The 21,895-nt window shown below is 36.8% G+C and overlaps 1 protein-coding gene across 6 annotated transcripts in view; it reads right to left on the bottom strand.

Moving 5' to 3' along the window:
• Window positions 1-21,895, bottom strand: part of TRIO (trio Rho guanine nucleotide exchange factor) — a 509,362-nt gene that overhangs the window by 305,321 nt on the left and 182,146 nt on the right. The window contains exon 1 of one of the 6 annotated variants that reach the window (XM_072605441.1): window positions 3,207-3,343. The exons of the other annotated variants lie outside the window; for them this stretch is intronic. Coding sequence (XP_072461542.1) covers window positions 3,207-3,276 — 70 coding nt within the window. The 5' untranslated portion in view covers window positions 3,277-3,343. Of the gene's footprint in view, window positions 1-3,206; window positions 3,344-21,895 lie in introns of those variants that run through there. 6 annotated transcript variants of the gene reach the window in all.

The raw sequence follows: 21,895 nt of genomic DNA, 5'->3' as shown, positions 1-21,895 counted from the left end.
AAAGAAATAAAAAGAATGAAAAATTAATACCCTTGTACCAACTAAAAATATCAGAATTCAGGAATTTCACTAAAAATATCTAAAGCATAATGCCACTTGAAAACATTACTACACAATTTAAAAAAACACAAAACCTAGCTATAGATGATGACAGCTGAAATCATTCATTTACAGTATTACCAATAAGTCTATCTTTTGTAATTGTTAGACAAATTTAGTTTATGCATTTTAATAAATACAAGTTAAAGAAAGTAATTTTTAAAAATTTAAGAATTCAGAAAAATGAGCAAAACCTCAGGAAGAAATCTGGAACTTATCCAGAACTTCATCTTATTTTATACCAATGTTTTAAAAGCCAATTTTACTTATTTTTTCTTATTAATGCATGCAAAGAGATTATTAGCTTACACATGAGTGTCTTGGCCTAAAGCCTAGAATTTTATCGATTAAACAGACATTTTCCTCCAGGCCACTCTCCAAGGAAGGGAGGGTGTGAAGTGTTATACTGAAGAAACATAGTGAGACACATATTGGAAGAAGCACTGCTTTTCAAATCATAACTTTAGATCCCATCAGACAGCTAAATTATTCCTCAGAATAGGATTTAAGTCCATTCATATATGAAATGCATAAAATCACAGGATTCTAGAGCTGGAAAAAAGTTGACAGATTATCTACCTCACTCATTTTACAGATGAGAACATTTACATAGTGTAATTATACCAGCTAAATACTAAAACAGTCTATTTTTTTATTCCATTGCCTATTTTAAGTGTTTTTTAAGTAGACTCAATAAAAGTCACAATTGCATGTTAATATAAAGCCTGAGTAGAGGGAACTTGGGGAACCTGCTCACTTTTGTATTATAAAAAGGTCATAAGTGTCAAGGTTTGACCTGTATCTCATAATGAATGCTGCCCTGCTCACCTAGCCTGTGCCCTCTGGCAAGAATACATGGAAACAAAAATTCAGTGGAATTACTGCAATTAGTTGAAAAGGGCATTCCAACAAGCTCTGCTCAATTCTTAACTAATCTGCATCTAAGTTCTGAACATCCAGGGCCTTCTTTGCCCAGTGAAACAGCAAATATGTGTTTCTAATACACAATTCTCAGGGACTCCAGAATTAAATTTACCACAAGAACCTAAACCAATGGCATGAGAAATGTTTAAAAATAGTTTCTTTCTACAGCAAGGTGACTGAGTACACCAAATATAGTCCAAGTGCCCCAAGACACCTTTCTGAATCAAGTTCAAAAATTCTTGGCTTATAGATCTCCCACAAAAGCGTCTTCTCTACAAGAGTAAAGAACATACAAACAAATGAAAAAAAAATAATTCACACTTCTTTGATCTTTTAAGGACTGACTGATACTTGGGCTAAAAGGTATCATAAAGTTCTCTCTCTGCGTCTCTGTGTGTCTCTCTCTTTCTCTATCCTACTTCCTCTCACAATCTGAAAACTGTATTTACTCTAATGCACCCCCCTCCCCTTTTAATCTCTCAAATCACTGCAGAAAAATGCAAAGTTACAGTCTACTGCCTTTCTTAGAGTAAGAAACTATAATTCATTCTTTAAGGATAAGGCACTCGTAAAACATGGGTGTAGTTTTGAGGATTTCTTCCTTTTTTATATAGCAATAAGTGTTGCAAAGAGTTGGTTGCAACAAGAAAATTATTTGTCGAGGCAAGCTCCATTTGAGAAGTAGCAAGGTGGATAGAGGCAGCTAGGTGGCACAGTGGATAGTGTAGAGTCTGGAACACTCATCTTTGTGAGCTCGAATCTGGCCTGAGACGCTTCCTGGCTTTGTGATCCTGAGCAAGTCAGTTTAACCCTGTTTGCCTCAGTCTCCTCATCTGCGTGTGCTCATCCTTCGTTGCCGAAGAAGACCACGCCATCAGAGAAATGATGACATGACTTACACTTGACTTTGTTTTGAGTGAGGGAGGTCTCACTTCTCCTCCAGAGCCATCTGAATCCAGTGACCAGATATTTATCAGGATGACTGGAAATGCCCCAGGGCAGCTAGATGGTGCAGTGGATAAAGCATCAGTGCAGGAGTCAAGAGGATCTGAGTTCAAATCTCACCTCAGACACTTGACACTCATGAGCTGTGTGACCTTGGGCAAGTCACTTAACCCCAATTGCCTCATCCTGGGTCATCTCCTCATCTGCAAAATGAGCTGGAAACCCCAAGTGGTGTCACAAAGAGTGAGACACGAGTGAAACAACTGAACAACAACAACAACGTGATAGACAGAAGGGTAGCTCAGGGTCAAAAAGGCCCAAGCTGTTATCTCGCCTGTGACACATATTGTTTGTGTGATCATTTAACCACTTGCCCAGGCAACTCTCTAAAATGCTAAGTTGTAGAAAAGTTAGAGATTTTTATTGACATGAGTCTCCGAGCCAATGAAATCACAGGAACAGACTGATTCAAAGCAAACAAACACCATATCCCATATAAAAACTGATAAATAAACTTGGGAAACCAAAAACAGAGGAGGAAAGGGGAGATGATTTGGGGGATTACATAAATTTTCATATAACATAGAATTACATATTGAATTTAGGACATAATAATTGGAACTAGATGAAATATAACAATTTATTGAAAGTTACTGGGATGTGTTGGTTTAAAGAACTTGACAAGCTAATGGATAATAGCTGAGGACTTGGCTCCTCATAATTCGGAATACCTGCATGGTCCAGGGTCCAAAATCAGAGGAAAAGAAAGCTCTGCTAAGCTTTCTTCCCTCACCCTTTTTTGGGAGTGGGGGTGGGGTGGGAGAATGGGGAGGTGGTGGTGGTGATGGGGGATGTACTGTTGAGACTGTCAGACTAATTCCGAAATCCCCTGGGTATCAATCTGGATCCAGTAATGGAGAAACAAGAACTCTTCCCTGAAACTAGAAGTATCTATGACATTCTTTAGCATGTGAGCTGTTCTAGGTGATATCTATGACTTTTTCTTACAAATTAGGAATCATTTTGTTTGCCAACACAACCTGCCACGGATAGGAACGCTACACTCTGTTTACTATTAATCCCTGACAAGGAAGAAGAAACTTTAATCCTGCCTCATGACAGAAACATCCATGTTAAATGCTGTATCTGAATAAGGATGAAGTAGGATAGCAATGCACTTTAGTCATCTGGTGATATTACTTGAGGAAATGCAATAATTTTCACCAACAGGAACTTACATCTTAGTGGCATATGATGTTTCCCAGACTTTATGGATGGAAAATGTGAGGCACAAAGATACTGTTTCATAGTGAAGTTCAGAACTAGATTTCAGATTTGTGCAGAGGCCTCTCTCATTCCGGCTACTCTGTAGTCCTCTTATTCACAACTCATGCACCATCAAGTTTTACTCTGGTCTCCAAAGTATAATAATAAAACAAAACAAAACAAAAAAACTTAAGGGCATAGAGCAACACCACTTTTCTCGTTATTGTTACATTTTGGACAAATACTATTGTGGCATGTTAGTTAAACTTAAACTTAATTTTTGAGAGAACACATTTAGTAATGTGTTATTATATGAGTGCAAATTACAGTAAAAGACAGTCTGCTGGCCAATAATACCACTTCCCTTTAACTAAAGTAAAATTCCCAATAATGGAAACAAATGTGTTTACTATTGTAAAAGGCATCTAGTGACCAAAAAAAAACCAAAAAAAAACCAACACAGTCTTCCAACTAATGGATGTAACTGTGAGATTCTTCCCAAAAGACCACCCAGAGAAGGTGGCACATTTTTAGAAAGGCCAGTGTCAGATAACTAATCCAAAGAAGAGTGAACAGTATGGTTAACAAAATGAAAACTTCACCATACAAATATCAACTGAATGCATTGAACGGTTAATATAAATAAGAGAAGACATGAGGTGGGGGGTGGAATATGATAGCGCTTTTCAAGCATCTTGAAGAGCTGTCATGTGGACCCAGAGACCAGAACAAGGAGTAAAGGACAGAAGAAAGAGGATAGATGTCAGGAAAAAACTTTCTAACAATTAAAAAAAGCAAAAGCAAAATGGGCTGCTTAAGAAGGTGGTAGATTTACCATCCCTAGGGATCTTCAAGTAGAAGCTGAGGGATGTATTGTGGACAAGTCTTTTTTCAGGGATGGTTGAACTTGATGACTGCCACCAAAGATCCTTCCCAACTCTGAGATTCTTTGGTTCTTTGACATTCAGTGCAATGAGAATTAGGAGGGCAAAGAAACAGGCAAAGGTTCCTTTTACTCACTACTTCTCAAATAAGAATTTGTAATAATTAGAGCAAAATAGGCAAAAAAACTACTCTACAAAAGTGATGTAGGTGTTCAAGCTAAGTCGTAAAACTATTTGTCAAGGAATTTTGGCAGATGAACTTTAAAACCTCTAGGGAGTCTGAGTATTTGGTTATGTTTTAGTACGGGAAGTAATGGTTCTAGTGAAATCAAACAAGTGTTTGAACACACTCACATAAGATGCATCCATTCGCTAAATAATATTAATGGAGTAACTGCATTGTGCTAGGTACCTACTAATCACTGTCCAGTTCCTTTTAATGTCTACCTATTGCCTATAAAAAAGTCCAAACTACTCAACCTGGCATTCAAACACCTTTATAACCTATCTCCAAATTACTTTTTTAATCTCTATTTCCCATTACTCCTTCCTCCAGTCAGAATGATGTTACCTGGCATTCTTTCAATCTAAAGTTTCTCCCTGTCTCCTCTCTACTAATCTAAAACCTTAAAGGTCCAAATTGAGACCCCAATACTACAGGAAACCTTGCTCAGATCATACCGGTTTTCACTATTAATAGCAACAATAACAGCAACTAACTATTATATGTATACACACACATACAAATATAAATAAATAGAGAGAGAGGGGTAGACTGAAGAAGGAGGAGGAAGAGACAGGGAAGAGGAGGAAGAGGGGGAGAAAGAAAATGAAAGGAAGAGGCAGGGGAGTTTTCAAAGCTTGCAAAAAGCTCAGAAAGTCAGATAAGACCTTCAAGACAGTAATTACACTTCATAAACTTCTCCAACCTCCAAACAAAAGAATTGTGCAGCAAGTATAAAGTATCATAATTAAATTCATAAGAGATAAACAACCCCTAGACAAGCTGAAAACCTATGAGTTTACATCAGTGAATTATGATATTTAAAGTACTCAGCGTCTACCCTCCACCCTGCCCCCCCCCCCCCCCAAGTACACAGCTAGGTTTATGTGTCTGGGATCTCAATGCTAGAGAAGGGAACCCAGCCCAAGTGCTTGCTTGGGGTCCATAAAACAATATTCCTTTCCTCTAGAATTGGCAGGCATTAATTCTAAATGAACATCCTGAAGGAAAGGAAGAGAGCAGAGGTGGAATCCAGAGAGCTAAAAATAAACCTGTGCAAGGACCTGTTGGGCCTAAGGGGAAAGGTGACAGGAAACCTGGAAAGGTGGAATCAGCTTCATTCCCTAAGAGTTATTCAGGGACAAGAATCCAAGATAACAAACTCTATGGTTGGTTGTTGTCCTTCTTTCTTGAAGAGGACCCAAAATGACATCACCATGATAAAGTCAAGTTTCATTGTGTCTGACTGTGGCTCATCAGAGCAATACCAGCTCGGAATGTTCTACCATGGATTGGGCACAGATAGTCCATGTGAATATTTGGGGAGGATACTCCAAATTTGCACATCCTATGTTTACTCTGAGCTGTTTCAATTCTACTTTACTCACAGAGCACAGCACTTGTTCTGATGTGGGCACTCCATGTTGAGCGGTCCTGTGGTCCTGTGCCAGTGTCTCCCATGTCACACAATCAATTGAAGTTCTTTAGAGAGACCTTGAGAGTGTCCTTGTATTGCTTCTTCTGACCACCATGTGATTCCTGCTCTATGTGAGCTCTCCATAAAACAGCCTTTTTGGCAAGTGTATGTTTTGCATTCAAACCATGTGGCCAGCCTATCGGTGTTACACTCTCTGAAGCATAGTTCAAATGCATGGCAGTTCGAGTAAGGACCTCGGTGTCTAGGGTAACTTATCCTACCAGGTGATCTTCAGAATCTTCCTAAGAGTTCAAATAGAAGCAATTCATTTTCCTGGCATGGTGCTGGTAGACTGTCCATGTTTCACAGGCATACAACAATGAGGTCAGCACAATGGCTCTGCAGACCTTCAGTTTGGTAGTCAGTCTAATACCTCTTCTCTCCCACTTTTCTTCGGAAGCTCCCAAACACTGACTAGCTCTGGCAATGCATGAGTCACAACCTCATTGTCAATGTGTACATCCCTGGAAAGCATACTACCAAGGTAAGTGAACTTATCCATAGCATTCAAAACTCTATACCTTCTAAGGCAAGGAAGCTGAGGCAGTCCAGCAGGACAGCCTTAGATGGTGTATAGAATCAGGGAAAAGAGAGAGTAACCAGAGAGTAGGTGATGAAAGAACACTAAAAAAAAAATCAGGAAACACCAAAGATATCACAAAGAAAAGCTTCTACAAAGTCCCAGGGGCACAAACAAACAAATCAACAGAAGGGATCATAAAAGTGGAAGGGAAAAAAATGAGTAAAACCCCAAAGAGAAACCAAGTACAAGTGTTAAGCAAACAATTTCATATGAAGTACAGTGCTTTACCAAAGACAGAATTCTGAGTACTCTCCAGAGATCCAGAAGAAGAAGAAGAAACTTCAGAATGGCTCAAAAGAGAAATCATATTACTAAAAGAGAGCTGGAATAAATTTAAGTCAGAAAATATGGTTTGCAAGGTGCTTTATATATATTATCTCTTTTGAAACTCCCAACAGCTTTATGAACTAGGTACTAGAAGTATTATAATTCCCACTCTACATGTGGGAAAAAATGGATATGTGGACAAGTGAAATGACTTGCCTTTGGCATATAACAAGTGTCAGAGGCAAGATTCAAATACAGGTCTTTCATGAATGCAAGTCTAACATTCTTAAGGTACCTACACTGCCTCCACAGCATGCAGTCTTCTCAACTCTTATGGTATCTATTGTCTGCTCTAATTTGTCACTTAATCATAGGCTACTTTGTATCTATTAAACTCTTTAGAAATGTATGTCTTAACATTAGAATAAAACTATAAACTTGTGAAGACCTAGAACTGTATCATATAAAAACCTTTACTTAGCACACTGCTAAACACAGTGTTCAATCAGTATCTGTTGAATGGATAAATGAATACATGAATTAAATCAAAGAGAATGTTGTTCTAATGACATTATTACATTTCTTAGGGCAATTTTATCTGACTTTGTAAGAATAAAGGAAAGACAATTTTTCCTTCATATGCTTGGTTTCCAGTTTTGCAATTTTGCTGATCTCTCCTCAAAACTATTACTATTACAGTTATAATCTTTCTCCATAACCATCAGAGCGTAAAACTCATGATTCCTAAATAGGACACCAAGGTGGGGGGGCATAGTCAAAGTCTTTAAAAAGGGAGAGAATGTTTATGAAGAATCTTGAATCTTAAGTTTAGAGACAGAAGGGACCTCCAAGATCATCATGCTCAGTTCTTAACCTTTTCGTATCATGGGTCTCTTCTCAGAATGTTTTTAAATACATTAAATGAAATACAAAGGATTACAAAGGAAACCAAAGGGTGGTGAAAATAAAGGTGTAATTTCTTCTCATCCATCATAGGTCTGCGGAAAACTCAGAGGTCTATGGACACCAGGTTAAGAACTCTTGATCTAGTTAGTTTAATTCCCTCAATTTACAGATGAGGAAACTTAAAGCCAAGAAAAGATTTGTGAAATGCTCAGGATCACATAAATAATCAAAAAACATAGTCACATAGCCAGAAAAATAGCAGATTTGGAGATTCAATCTCTGGCATTCTCACTCCTTGAACACAATGTTCATTCCACTGCACTGTGCTAGCCCACTTTTAAAAAGATATATTCTCCATAATGTCACTCAAAGTTTCCTAGGTTCTTCTGTGGATTTGGAACACTTACAAAATGTGATTCTAACTCTGATAGTTTAAATCAGCACAAGATGCTGCAATAAAACTTCCTCATGCAGAGACTGGAACATGCAGCCTTGCAAATTCCAGAGAAAACAGCTCTGAGTCATCTATAAATCCATAATCCATTTGCTGAACAAGTTCTTCTGACAATTTTGTAAAAGGCAAAAAAGGACAAAAGAGATTGTACAGTAACAAGTCTGCTAATTTAGCTAACATGGTGTTATGAAACAGAGAAAGCTGCATTTTGGTGAATTTGTCACTATTAAAAATACTACTCCATTTGGTGTTTTCTAAGATGATTCAAGACATTTTGCAGCATTCATCTAATTAATCTCTTCAATATTCCTTCGAGATTAACTAAGGGCCATTTTAGTTTTAACTTACTGACAAATGTCCAATTCAATATCGATCATAAGGAGTAATATGGGAAGAAATTCAATCAGAGACCAAATGAATGAGGAGCTGGTAGGAAGATCATTGTTATGATCCCAGATCCAAGATCTAGTAATAAGAGAGACCTTACAGGCTCCCTGACACCCCTTGCATTTTACAGCTGAAGAAACTAAGGCCCTATGGACACTGAAAAATCAAAATTTGATGCAAAAAGAAAACAGGACTTGCCTACCCTTATTCATCGAGTCAAAGGAATATTTATTGCCATCAAGTTAATGCTTAACCACCATTTCTACTTCTTGTCTGTGCCCAAGTTCTCCAAACATAGGCTTGAGATCAGCTGCTAATGCCCCTTCCTTCTCATGTCTCCATCTCTGATTCCTCAGCTCTTCAATTTAGCTTCAGGAAATGTATGAGAAGGGATAGACACAGGGGATAGGAAAAAGGAAAAATTCTTATCCAAAGGGAAGTAAAAATTAAAACTTTATCTAAAAAAATGGGTAAGTTGCCAAATGACGTGCAAATCATAGGTAAATGCAACCATGATCTTTCTGGCTGAAAATATCTGAATGTGGACAGGGAAAAAATTTAAGACTTCAAAAGACTGCCTCTAAGATAAGTGTTTCTACAAATATTTCCATTTTTTCCCTTGAAAAACATCTTTTTTATTTTTATTATTATAGAAATAATCAAAAGAACTCAACATACTTAAAGTATTTAACCCTAAAAATAATTTATTTTCAAATAGAAAAGAAACTACAAGCCAGGGTTCACCTTATTATGTGGAAACAAAATTAATTTGTAAAATAAATTGGTTTAATAGTGATAACTGACATTTCAAGAGGATTATATGTCTTATAAAGGGTATCATTTAAAAGATTTTTTTTAAAAACTCCAATTCAAATTCACATATATTACATAAGAGATATGCCTTAAATTTCAAATACTCAGCTTTTAATTTTCATGGGGAAGAAAAATGAATCATAACTTTCATGAACATATATAAATACTATAAAAAGTAAACTATATGATTTTTTAAAAAATTCTACAGACTACCATTATTTAGAAGCACAGAAAATCCATACAATTTTCATTTCTTGCCTATCAAAGAAAAAGATTTACCTGAGGAAAATTTACCTGAGGAAAAAGCTTCTCATTTAATACGTAATATTGTGAGAGGATGGGTAGCAGCTACCCTGAGATTTCCTTCTTTGCTCTACTGATATCTCATCATGTGATTCTGAGAAAAGCCCAAACCTTTGTGTGTCAATGTTTCAATGTACAGCTTTACAGTGTGGCTTTGTTTCTAAGTTAAGCAAAAGGGCAGGAACACAAATGGATAATGGCTCTTTAAACACATTTTAAGCAATCTTTCATTCATTCAACAAACACATATTAAGCGTCCTGTGGGAGAGAACACTGTACTTACTAGATGCTAGAATAAATATCACATTTAGATGAAACACAACCCTTTGCCTTACAGGGCTAAGTCTTTTTAGTAGGGAAATAGGATACAAATACATCCTGGCATTTAAAGCCCTTCAAATCTGGCCCCTTTCTACCTTTCCAGTTTCCTTACACAGTATAACCCCCCAAACACTCTATGGTCCAGTCAGACTGGTCTTCTTGATACTACCATTCCTTCTACACGATGTGCCACCTCCAGACTTCATGAACTCCTTGACCCTGACTGTCCTCCTTGACTTCACTTGTCACCTTCACCTCCTGGAATCTTTAGTTTTCTTTAAGGATCAGCTCACGTCACTTACTACAACAAGTCTCTGCTGGTTGCCCATAGCTTCTTGTGCTTTCCTCTATAAGGTTGCTTTGTACATACCCTGTATTTATCTTTTATGGAATTCTATATAGTATCTTCCAGCATTCAAAGGGCTGTTCTATGCAAGAGGGTTTAAACTTACTCTCTTTGACCCCAGAGGGTAGAAGTTACAGAGAGGTTTCAGGACAGGAAAAGCTTTTTAATAATTAGAGTTAACCCAAGCATTACAGAAATATATCAATTCTATTCAGATAGACTGCCTAACATTGGTTAGAAAAAAATATATATTTACGGACTATCATTCTAAATTTGGCTTTTGATTCCTTTTTGTTTGTTTCAATGAAAGGCAATCAATGATATGTTCTTGGAAAGAGTGGAGTAAATACACGACAGAATGCCCAGTGTTTCATGCTCTCCTTTCAAAGTATTAGCGTGATATAGTAGTGAGCCTGCTGGACTTGGAGTCAGAAGCCCTGAGTTTCTGTCCTCTGATGCTTACCAGCTTTGTGACCATGGGCAAGTTACTTTGTAAAGCATTTTGCAAACTTAAAAGGATTAAATGTCAATTGTTATTAATCCTGTTCTCTTCTTGTTTGATGGGGTTCAAATAGAACCGTTCCTAGGACAAGTCACTCTCCTACTGTTATTTTGTTTCATGTTCTGGAGACTATTGTGCAGTTGGATAAATTGACAGCTTTCTTTTGTTATTGATAAAAGTATAGGAATATAAATTAGTCTTCTGGAGCTTCATTCTAAGCACCTTCAGGACAACTCTAGTAGCAGAAAGGATGATGGCAACATGCATGTTATCGTGTTTCTTCCAGTTTGATTTTGTTTATTAAGTCCTCATTTAAAAACGAAATTCCATAGAGTGCAGACGTTACGCCCATTTGGTATGGAACATTTATCAAAACAATATTCTTAAAAGTTTTATGGATCAATGTTATTATAAGGCACTGGGACAGGGAGAGGGGGAGGAATTAGACCTGTCATTTTATTACTTTAGGGAACTCCCAAGTTAAGGTAGCTCTCTTTACCAATGCAAGTAAACACCCGCTCTCCAACTAATAGTTTCAGAGAATTGCCTAAAACACTGAGATTGAGCAATTTGGCCAGATTCATACAATAAATAGGTGAGACTTGGACCTAAGTCTTCCTGATCTGAAACCAGCTCTAGCCACTATACCACACTGCCTCTCTCAAGGGTTTAACAATGCTACTGCTGGCACAATTATTTATTTATTTATGTTTTAATTATTGTTATTGTCAGCAGCAGCAGTAACATTAAGGCACACTTTACCCTGAGTAGTATAATCAAAACCTGGAAACTGTGAGTAAAAATATTTCAGGAATCTGAATAGTGCACAACCACTTTATTCATTCTTTAATGGAGAAGAGTATGAAAGAGAAGTAGGAAGGTTAAGCCTGACTCAGCTGAATACTTCCTCAGCAACAATGATGTCTCTCGCTGAAGGCATTCAAAGAGTATAATTCTATGGCAAGCTTGACTAAGGGCAAATCACCTTCATATGCAGGTCATCTGAAACTTATCACAGAAATTCAGCTGGAGTTGGAGATTTAAGGTAGAAGAAAATAAGATCTATCCTTTTACTTAGTGTCATAAAGTGACCTGAAACTCCCTAGAATTACTTTATAACTTCACCACTAACAAAAAGCATTTACAGACACCTCATTACACATAGAGAGGCAATGTAGTGTAGTGGGAAAGACCTATATCTGAATCTTACCTCTATGACTAGCTATGTGATTTGTATATAGCCTTAGCTTTCTCATTAAAATAAGTCCACTGATGAACAAGCCAGGCATGATGCTAGGTACTGGATATATGATTTTAAAAACGAAGCAAACAGTCCCTGACATCAAGAATCTGTGTGCTTTTATCAAGGGATTCAATACCCACATATATAAGAATAAGCGATATGTGTAGGCATTGTATACACACAAAAAAAACCAAAATAGGGAGTGTTGAGCTGAATTATCTTCAAGAAGTCTTTCAGCTTTAACATTCCACAATTCTAGACTGCATAATAGTTTGTAGAACTGAGCTGAGTAACTAGCTTCACCTTATTGCACTCAGCCACAGCAGTTGTCAAAAAACTCTTGTTAAGTATATTTTAATAAGTTTTATTGTTTTCCTCATTAGAAGAAAAACTACTTTGCATTTGTATCTGGTTCAAAGTTCTAAATATGATGAAGGATGACTGACAGATATAGATAATATACATCCTGTATATATAAGTACACTTTATAAATACATGTGAGTCAGAGCAAGTAGTTTTACATTGTTATTTTTTAAGGATTTTTAAGTGTCAAAAGTTAATTTTTTAAAGTATTTTATGAATCTATTAATGATACTTTTCAAGAAATATGTCCTGCACTTAGTTCAAAGAGAAGGAAGATTCTATATAAATATGAATTATATATAATAAAAGAGGATCAAATGAGAAAAATAAATAAAATGCTTTGTAAACCTTAAAAGGACATATAATTATTTATAGATGGTAAAGTTCTACTGATATACCTATTAGTAAATGACACTATGCTTAAAGTCATACATTTGAAGCTAGACGGGACCTTTGAACTAAGTTATCCAATCCAACATCCTCATTTTACAGACAAGAAAACTAAAAGTCCCTACAGGTTAAGTGAATCAGTGAAAGTTACAGATGTAGCAAATAGGAGAGGTAGATTTAACCCAGTTACTCAATTGATAATAGCTTTGTAATCCATACAGGAAAGGTAAAGACAGTTAAGAAAGCACATTGGCCAGTGTATTGCCTGGTTAATAACTGGTCACTGGATTCAGATGGTTCCGCAGAAGAAGTGAGGCTGGTGCCCTTGCACAGCCCTCCCTTACTCAAAACCAAGTCATGTCATCATTTCTCTGATGGCATGGTCTTCTACGGCAACGAAGGATGAACACAACAACAACCTGGTCAAATGAGCAGACTACTATGCTAGTACATCAGAAGCCTATATCTTTGTCAGGCACCACAGATGAATAAGTTAAGCTCAGAGTTCAAGGAATGAAGATCAAGCTAGAGTACATTTTTTATATTGTGCAATGCTTGATTCAAATTGTTCCCAGGTGCAAAAGGTCATCATTTCAACAGCAATATATTCTCCCCACATTGCTGTATGGCTGCAAAGCACCTAATACTTTGAACTTAGAAGAATCAAAAGGGTCACAGAAAGATATCTAGAAAGTCTAAACATTTTGCAGCAACAGGGCCAAGGAAAACTTGCATTCAAGAAGTAGAGGAAAAGACAACATGAAGGATGGAAAAGGAGACAGCACCTGGCAAAAGCAAGTCAGTGGATGGATAGCCTGGGTGCTGCAATATCCAGGAAATATTGAAAGGATATGACAAAGTCCTTTCATACAATGGGAAGGTATTCTAAGGAAAACATAGAAACTCATGGACAAAAATAACAATATTCAACAGGTTGCATTCTTCAGTGGTGGAATTAGTATCTATATCAGTGAGATTAGACATCGATCAAAGTATTTCAGTTATGGTCATCATGATGCTTAAAAACTGGATTTTTCACAGATTAAAGCGGAAGGGGAAGGTGGAAGAGTTCATTTTCTTCTATTATTATTGGGTAACAATAAGCCACAAAGCAACTGCTATATAGAAATCTTGAAAAACAACAACCAAGAAATGATTATGAAAGGAATTATGGAGGGTCTAATGAAAATTAGTCCATAGACCTGTTTGAAATTATTCATTGTGGTGGTTGTGGTGGTGGTGTTTGTACTTCATTCTCGAAGAGGATGATGACATGACTTATGGCTGACTTTGTCTTGAGTGAGGGAGGGCTGTGCAAGGTCACCAGCCTCACTTTCTTCTCCAGAGCCAGCTGGGTCCTGTGGCAAGATATTCATCAGGATGACTAGAGATGGCCCAGGATGCCATGGGAGACCTTGACCATTTCAGGCTAAGGTTTTATCAGATTCTCACTTTGAGTGAGATAAAGAGGACCAAGAATAGGCCTCTCTAAGTATTTATTCAAGAGATGGTCCCTTTAATAAAAAAAAAAAAAATCAAACTGGGTGGGGAAGACCCTCAAGGTTCCTGAGTAAAAGAGAAAAAGTTACTATTTAGTATTTTAATTCACTCTGTGCTAGGTGGGTGGGGCCCTGTTGTCCAATCTATGAGCTCTAGAGTAAACTGGGTTTAAGGCTTAGTTTTCCAGCAAGAAATCTAGCCAATAAACTCAAAGGCAAAAAAGGAAGCTCTTGACAAGGGAAAGTATACTTTCCCCTGAGTAAGAGCAACATAGAAGGGAAAGGAGGGGAGGAGGGGAGCTGGTACTCACTTACATAGAAGAAATGAAAATAGATTAGAAGTAGAGAAATGCTTGCATTTTTTTAGGTTAACAATATAGGAGAAGTGGAAATATAAGAATGGCTTACAGAAATATTATGGTAAATGTATACAAAATCAGGACAAAATTTTATGACTAAACAAAATTTCTGAAGTTGTCAAGATTTTAAAAAATGATTTGCAAAACTGTTTCAAAAATAGCGTTTGGGTTTAAAAAATGAAAATTTAATAAGTTCTGAGATGAAGACAAAAGGGAAATAAGTAAAAAAAAAAGTAGAAAAATAGTAACAGTGGCAGGCAAACAAATCTGAGCACCTTTGTTAACAATTATAATATTTTAAAGTGACCAACTACCACAACCCAGCCAGACTTTATTTATTCTTATTGGAAATGAGGATCTTGACTTTATAGTCAGTTGGACACCGAGGATGTAAAGGTGAATTTGTTGGCAGCTTTCTTGTGCCTGAGAAAGGGAGTTTCCTCAAGAGTGATGATAGACAAAGCAAAGCAACTGCATTTTTCCAGTTAAGTCCTGCTACAGGGCATATAAAGACAGGTTCAGTGTATTCATTCATTTGAAATGTAGCAGACGGAATAGAAAGCAGAGGAAAACATATGACACAATAGCATTGGCATTTAAAATGAATTTAAGTGCTTATCTTTCACCTAATAAGATTGTTAAAGGGTAAGGCATAATTGCTTGAAGGAATGAAATTAATTTAAATGAATCAACTAAATTTTTTCTGCTTTCATTTTTGGTGTAAAATTTCATATTCGACAAGAGAAAATACTCAGAAAAGATATATGTATTCATTGGGGGAATAAAGACCAAAAGTATGTGGAATCAACTAGCAAATACTTGCTCAATATTGGGCAAGAAGTTTTTATTCTCAGCCAACAGAGACGAGACCAATATTGCAAAAATTCCAACAAACATTATTCTAGGAGAATTGGTACTCCTACCTACTTGTGAGACTTATGAAACTAATCTTTGGGTCAGTGTACCTCCATTAATTTGGAAAGATATTGCCCAGTGGAGTCAAACTCAAATAGAAACAGGGATCCTTGTGAGCTGTATATTGAATTAGAAAACATCAATTTAACATCAACTATGTTGCATTATATTTTTGTTTATATGTTGTTTTATTTATTTTGTTAAACATTTTGCCATTACTTTAATTTGGTTCTGGCCTCACTTGAGAGTAAGAGTGTATAATCACTTAAAACCTTGACAATTCTAAAATTCTACAACTGTCTTGATTCTTTGTGACAGGGTCCTTGCCCACACAGAATTCACAAATGAATTCCTAGACACAAATGAATTCCAAGAAACTGGATGCAAATACAAATGGTGTTCATGGAAAGAATGTACAGTCTTTTACAATTGTGAAAGGGATAGGAAGGCTTGTATGAATGAATTGATGCAGAAGTAAGTGAGCAAAACCAGGTAAACAATTTATACGGTAACAACATTGTAGATACAAACAACTTTGACTCAAGAACTCAGACCAAAGTGATGATCAAACCATGACTCCAGAAGACCAGTGTTGAAAAATGCTGCTCATCCTGACAGACAGATGATGGATTCAACATGAAGCATCACAGTACATTTTTATGTGACCAATGAGAGAATTTGTTTTGTTTGACTATACATTATTCTTAGAAGGATTTTGCTTTCCTTTTAAAAAAATTTTTCTTGCAATAGTTAGGGGAGATAGAAAGAGGAAACTAATGCCTAGGGGGAAAAAGACCTTTTTTTTTTTTTTGAAAAAGAAAGTACGCAGGTAGCAGCCACCCTTGACAGTGAATAACTCAATTCCAAACAGAAATGGGCACTGTACTTGGAGCATGTGTTCACAGTGAATTATGTTCAATGTCTATGGTCAATGTTAAAACTCTTGTAAATCTCTCTTTTTGTTCTTGACTAGCCTTAGAGCATGGTGGCTGGGCAACTACTCATAGCCTAAATTCTTGGTATAGCTGGGGCAAACAGGCAGTTTTCCACAGAAGTCAGCCACAAGTGATAGCCACAAGCATTAGCCACATGATGAGTATGATGATTAAAATCAGCAAGGTAAAAATGAAAAAAACCCAAAACAAATAAAAACCTGGTTTTGTCACTGACTAAGCACAGGGTTGCAGAATCATTGCACCTAATTTAAATTATTTTTTGAATGGAGGCAGTGATTTTTTTCCTCTAACTCCAAAAAGCTCAATGAGTATTTCATGGTTTTAAAATGATTTGTATATCCACATACCAGTAACACTCCAGTTAAAGGAATTATTACTGGTGCTTATTACTTGTGAACCTACTAAGTATTTCTTAGTATTTCTGCTCTTTTTATGTAACGAAAAACAACCCTTATTATTCCATGAAAGCCTTTTCCAATTTACTAAAAATCATTCACTTGGAAAGCTTTTATGTAAAAGTCACAATGAGTAATATGTGAAGAAATCGGGTCAGAGGTGGAAACTAATCAAAAACCATTGGGCTGACAGAGTTTAAAATAGACTTAGTCCATGCAAGTTTCCAGAAATAAGATCCACTGGCCACATAATTGATTTGTTTTTAATTTTATGATTTTTCCCCCTTTCTCTCTCCTAAAAGAGATAATTGCAACTCTAAAGGAATCAGTGGTGAGCTCATTCTAACAAAGCTTGCCAATTCTCTGTGTCATAAATTAAGGAAGGTTTTAAAAAATTGTGGTGGCACCTACTAACGTCATTTTTTGCAAAAAGACTGGTTAATGTATCTACTAGAAATTCTGTTTTCCCCCAATGTCTTAAATTAGTTTCACACTGTTCTATTATAAGAAAAATATTTATTAACCCTGCAGAATGCCATGGGCCAGTAAACAGTTAGGATAATGCATTAAAAGCTGCTGGTTTTACTTCTTTTACTAGATGAAAGCAATGAGATTATCCTTAGAAGGGCAAGTTAGAGAGAAAAATAAAGGCCAGTAATTTGCCTTGTACTAATTTACATGCCTGTGAAAATAAAAATACCCAGTCTCTATTTCACACTGCCATTTCACATGTCCTCATTGTTTACCTAATAAGAAAGAATCAGGAATAGGTTTGGAAAGAATAATGGTGGTGGGGACAGCAGATGGCACCATTTCAGCTTCAGCCTTCAGAGAAAGCAGGCTTGATAGGAAACGAATATGATGCACCAGCTATCTATATGTCTCTCTTTTCTCATACCACAAAGTTTACAAATAGAGGGACTGAATTATAGTGCCTTAAAATGCTATTTTTTGAACCACAAAATCAGTAGTGAGCAAAAATGGCAACAGTCCTTTCTATGTTGTTTTATCAGTGTGAAATTTTAGAAAAGCAATTGCTGCTTCCTACCCCAACATTTCAGAATCATTTTTAGTAAGCCTGAAAAAAAGTCAGAGTTGCAACTTTAGTTCACAAAAATTTAAAACCTACTCATCCTTTTAAATTTCATTAAATCATGGTGGTATTTAGATCCTAAAGCATTCGCCCTATAAACCTTCCTCCCCATCCCCACCTCCTAAACCCTGGGACACATGAGATTTACTCCTAATCAAATAGTACTTAGTAGAATTAAAGGAATATGAGGTGGAATCTTAAAGATAATTTAATCCAGAATTCTCATTTTATATAAGAAGTTAATTAAGCACAGGTTTTAAATAACTTGTCCAAGGTCGGCAGTTCCTGTCTCTTCCAAACGGATTGCCCCTTCTGTCACCTCTACTATTTCACTTATATTCAATCTCTCCCTGTCTACTGACTCCTTCCCTACTGCCTACAAAAATATTCATATCTACCCCATCCTTAAAAATCCTCACTTGATTTCATCCATCTCTTCTGCCTTTTGCGGCCACACTCCTTAAGACAGCTGTCTACAAAAAGTGCTTCGACTTCCTCTTCTCTTCTCTTAATTCCCTACAATTTGACTTCCAATATCATCATTCAGCTGAAACTCCTCTCTACAAAGATGTTAATAAACAAGACACTCCATGTCAGCTCCAAATATCTTCTGTGGCTGTCCTCCATGCTTGGAATGCTCTCCCTCCTCAACTCCGCCCTACAAAGTTCCCTGGCTTCCTTTAAGTCCCAGCTAAATAACTTTACAGGAAGCCTTTTCTAATCTCTCATAATTCTAGTGCATTCCCTCTCTTATTATATAATTTATCCTGTATATAGCCCATTTGTACATGTTTGCTTCTTGTCATCCCCATTATGTTGTAAGATCCTCGAAAGCAGGGACTATCTTTTGTCTCTTCTATCCCCAAAGCTTAGCACATGGTAAGAGCTTAATAAATGCTTATTGCCTCAATGACTGACAGGGAGTAAATAAAAGAGCTAGGAGTAAAACCTAGGTTTTTTTGACTGTCAGAATCAGGTGTATTTTCTCCCAGAAATACTATTATTCATGGAGGGGGAAAGGAAGGGAGTACCAGGCACTGATTCTAGAGTCAGAAGACCTAGATTCAAATTCTGTGTCTACTACTTGCTACCTATGTGGCTTTGGAAGATTACATAAATAAACGAATAGAAAGACAGATGAGAAATAATGGATGGATGAATGGAGAGAATATTAAGTAATTAATATGGGGTAAGCATTGTGCTAAGTACTGGGGATACAGACATAAATAAGACCGTCCCCTGCCCTTAAGAAACATTATATTCTAATGGAATTCTATTCTAATATTCTAATTCTATTCTAAGAGAACAGAATTTAGAAATGAGATGAAGGCCTAGAATTTAGCAAAAACCAAAGTAGTTCCAGGTGCCCAGATTTCTAATGTGGAGGAGGTAAGGATGATAGATAAATAAAAAGTTGTATGGTTTATGAATGATCAGGTGAGCACTTCATTTAAAGGCTCTGGGTCTCAGTTTCCCCAAATGTAAAATGTAGTCTTTGGATTAGATGACCCCTTAGATCCCTTATGATCCAATGATGCCCTGAAATATACAGGGCCACCTATATAAGGAATATATAAGATGATTTAATAATCTGCATAAATTAAAACGAGTATGTTCAAAGCAATGCATCAAAGTATTATAATGATCCTCTAATTTAAAGAAGGCAAAACTATGGCTAAGGAAGTCTTCAGAGCACAAGGATAATGGTTACTCTTACCAACATGACTTCCTATAGATTTCCTACCTACTTGAAACAGAGGACCAATCTTTCAGAACAAAATGAATTAACAAGAACTGCTAGAGCCATATGACTTCCCATAGGTAGGGGAGCTCAAGTATGTAAACAACGAAGCCCTAACCCTACTTCCACATGGAAATCAGTGGTAGAAGATCCGCAGCACTAAAAGACTTGATACTTCACTTTGTTGTGACATCCATAAGGAACCCAATTCAGGTAACAGGAACTCTAGCCTAGCCTCAAGAAAACTGAGGTACATAAGCCTACCTTATAACCATGTCATAAATCAGGCTTAGTGTCAATGAACTCTGCCTGCAAGGAAATCCGGTTCAGAAGCAGAGTCTGTGGTGCAAGTCCTTTTGGTTTTACTTCAGGAAAGAATGAGAAAAAAACAAACCAACCAACCAAAGAGTAAGGGATATGCAGTTACAGAGAATAAGAAAAGGATACAAGAAACTTAAGACTTTAACTCAATCTTAATTCAACTGATTTTTAAAAAATGATATTTTATTGATTGCTTTTGTCTTTACACTCATTTCATACCTCCCATTAAACTGAACTACCCTTTATGGCAAAGAAAACAATTAAACAAATATTCAGTCCTCTCTCTTCCATGAAGGAGGATATCTTTCATTGGTTGTGCCCCAGGACCATCAATAGTTTTTTCAATTACTCAGAATTTGATTTTCTTTTAGTGAATTTTCATTCATTGTTCTAGCATTATAAATATTAATTTAGTGTTTCTGCTCGTTTCACTACATCAGTGCATACCAATTCTCATGCGTCTCTGAATTCTTCACAATTATTACTTCTTCCTGGATAAAAATATTCCATCATATTTACATATCATTTTTTTATGCATTAATCAATGGACATCTACTTTGCTTCTAATTCTTTACTAATAAAGAATACTGCTTTAAATATTATCTACGTACTAGACATTTGCTTCTATCTTTGACCTCCTAGGCCCAACAACAAGATTACAGGACCAAAATGTAAGGACAGTATAGACAATCAGTTCCTTGCATAATTCCAAGAAGAAAACCAGAATGACTAGTCCACTTCACATCTCCATCATTAGCACATCTGTATGCCTATTCTTCCACAGTCCCTCCCCATGCAGTCTCATTTCTATTTTCTTTTCAAAGTGTAAAGTATGAAAGGAAATCTGACTTGTTTGAATTTGCATCTCTACTATTAGTGATATGGTACGTGCTTTCATGTGGACATTTAAAGTTTGAAATTTAATAAAAAACTGTCACATGTGGTAGGAGGAGCTTGCTGAACATGTGGAATGGGAAGGGCGAAGCAGAACTGGGAGGAAGTTGTTGAGAGCAGTTAGGGCAGAGGGGAGGACACAGGCAGGTGTAGTCTTGTGAGAGTTTGTTGGTGGGAAGACCACCTGAGGTGGGGATGGGGGGGTAGGGAGGGGGGAAGGCTTGGGGATGGTTTTGTCCCATGCTGTGCTAATGTGTATTGACTTCTTGGTTACTGTGACCAATTTGGCTTTCTGGATCCAGAACTATGCAGGCACATTCACAGTTGCCCATAATGATACATTTGGTGTCACAAACAGAATTGCAGGATATAAAATCTGTATTTGAAGGCAGAAAAGCTTTACAGGAAGAAATGCATAGCCCAGGACGAGTACATTTATGTTATTCCTCCCTAGGAAGGCAATGGGTTAAAAGCACTGGATCCAGTGAAAACTGGGCACTGAAATTACAGGAAGGGGAATGTAGAGATTTGGAAAAGTGTTTGTAAGGAATACCAATACAACTACAGAAAGAGCTGGCAGAGGTGTGTGGGAGAGGCTAGATTTTATTTATAGCTTACTGTATTATGTGTAAAAGCAGAGATGAACTGCTGAAGGAAAAAATTCAGATGGGAAGAGTTAGCTAGTCTGCACGGGAATGCTCAGGGTTCAGGTTCTCCTTTAAAAGAGCAAGCCAAGAGTCTCAGGTGGAAGAAAAGGCTATTCATTTAGCACAGAAGAAGAAAAGTAGTTCTGGCTGGCAAAAAAAAAAATAGTGTGCATATAACGTTTGTACAGACCCAGCCTGGTTGTCATGGCAACAGCCTCCAGGAGAGTACATGGGAGGAAAATGAAACAATGTTACAGGTGGAGACTTCTCAGGCAGAAGCACACCCTATTAAGTTGAAAACAAGAGAACCAAGAGGGGAACACAATGTTTATGGAGATAACTGAGGATTTTACTCTGCAGGAGGTCACGGATATTTTGA

Source organism: Notamacropus eugenii, chromosome 4 (genome assembly GCF_028372415.1).
Source record: "Notamacropus eugenii isolate mMacEug1 chromosome 4, mMacEug1.pri_v2, whole genome shotgun sequence".
Lineage (NCBI taxonomy): Eukaryota > Metazoa > Chordata > Mammalia > Diprotodontia > Macropodidae > Notamacropus > Notamacropus eugenii.
The sequence above is the reverse complement of the archived record's forward strand: the minus strand, read 5'-3'. Positions and strand labels throughout refer to the sequence as shown.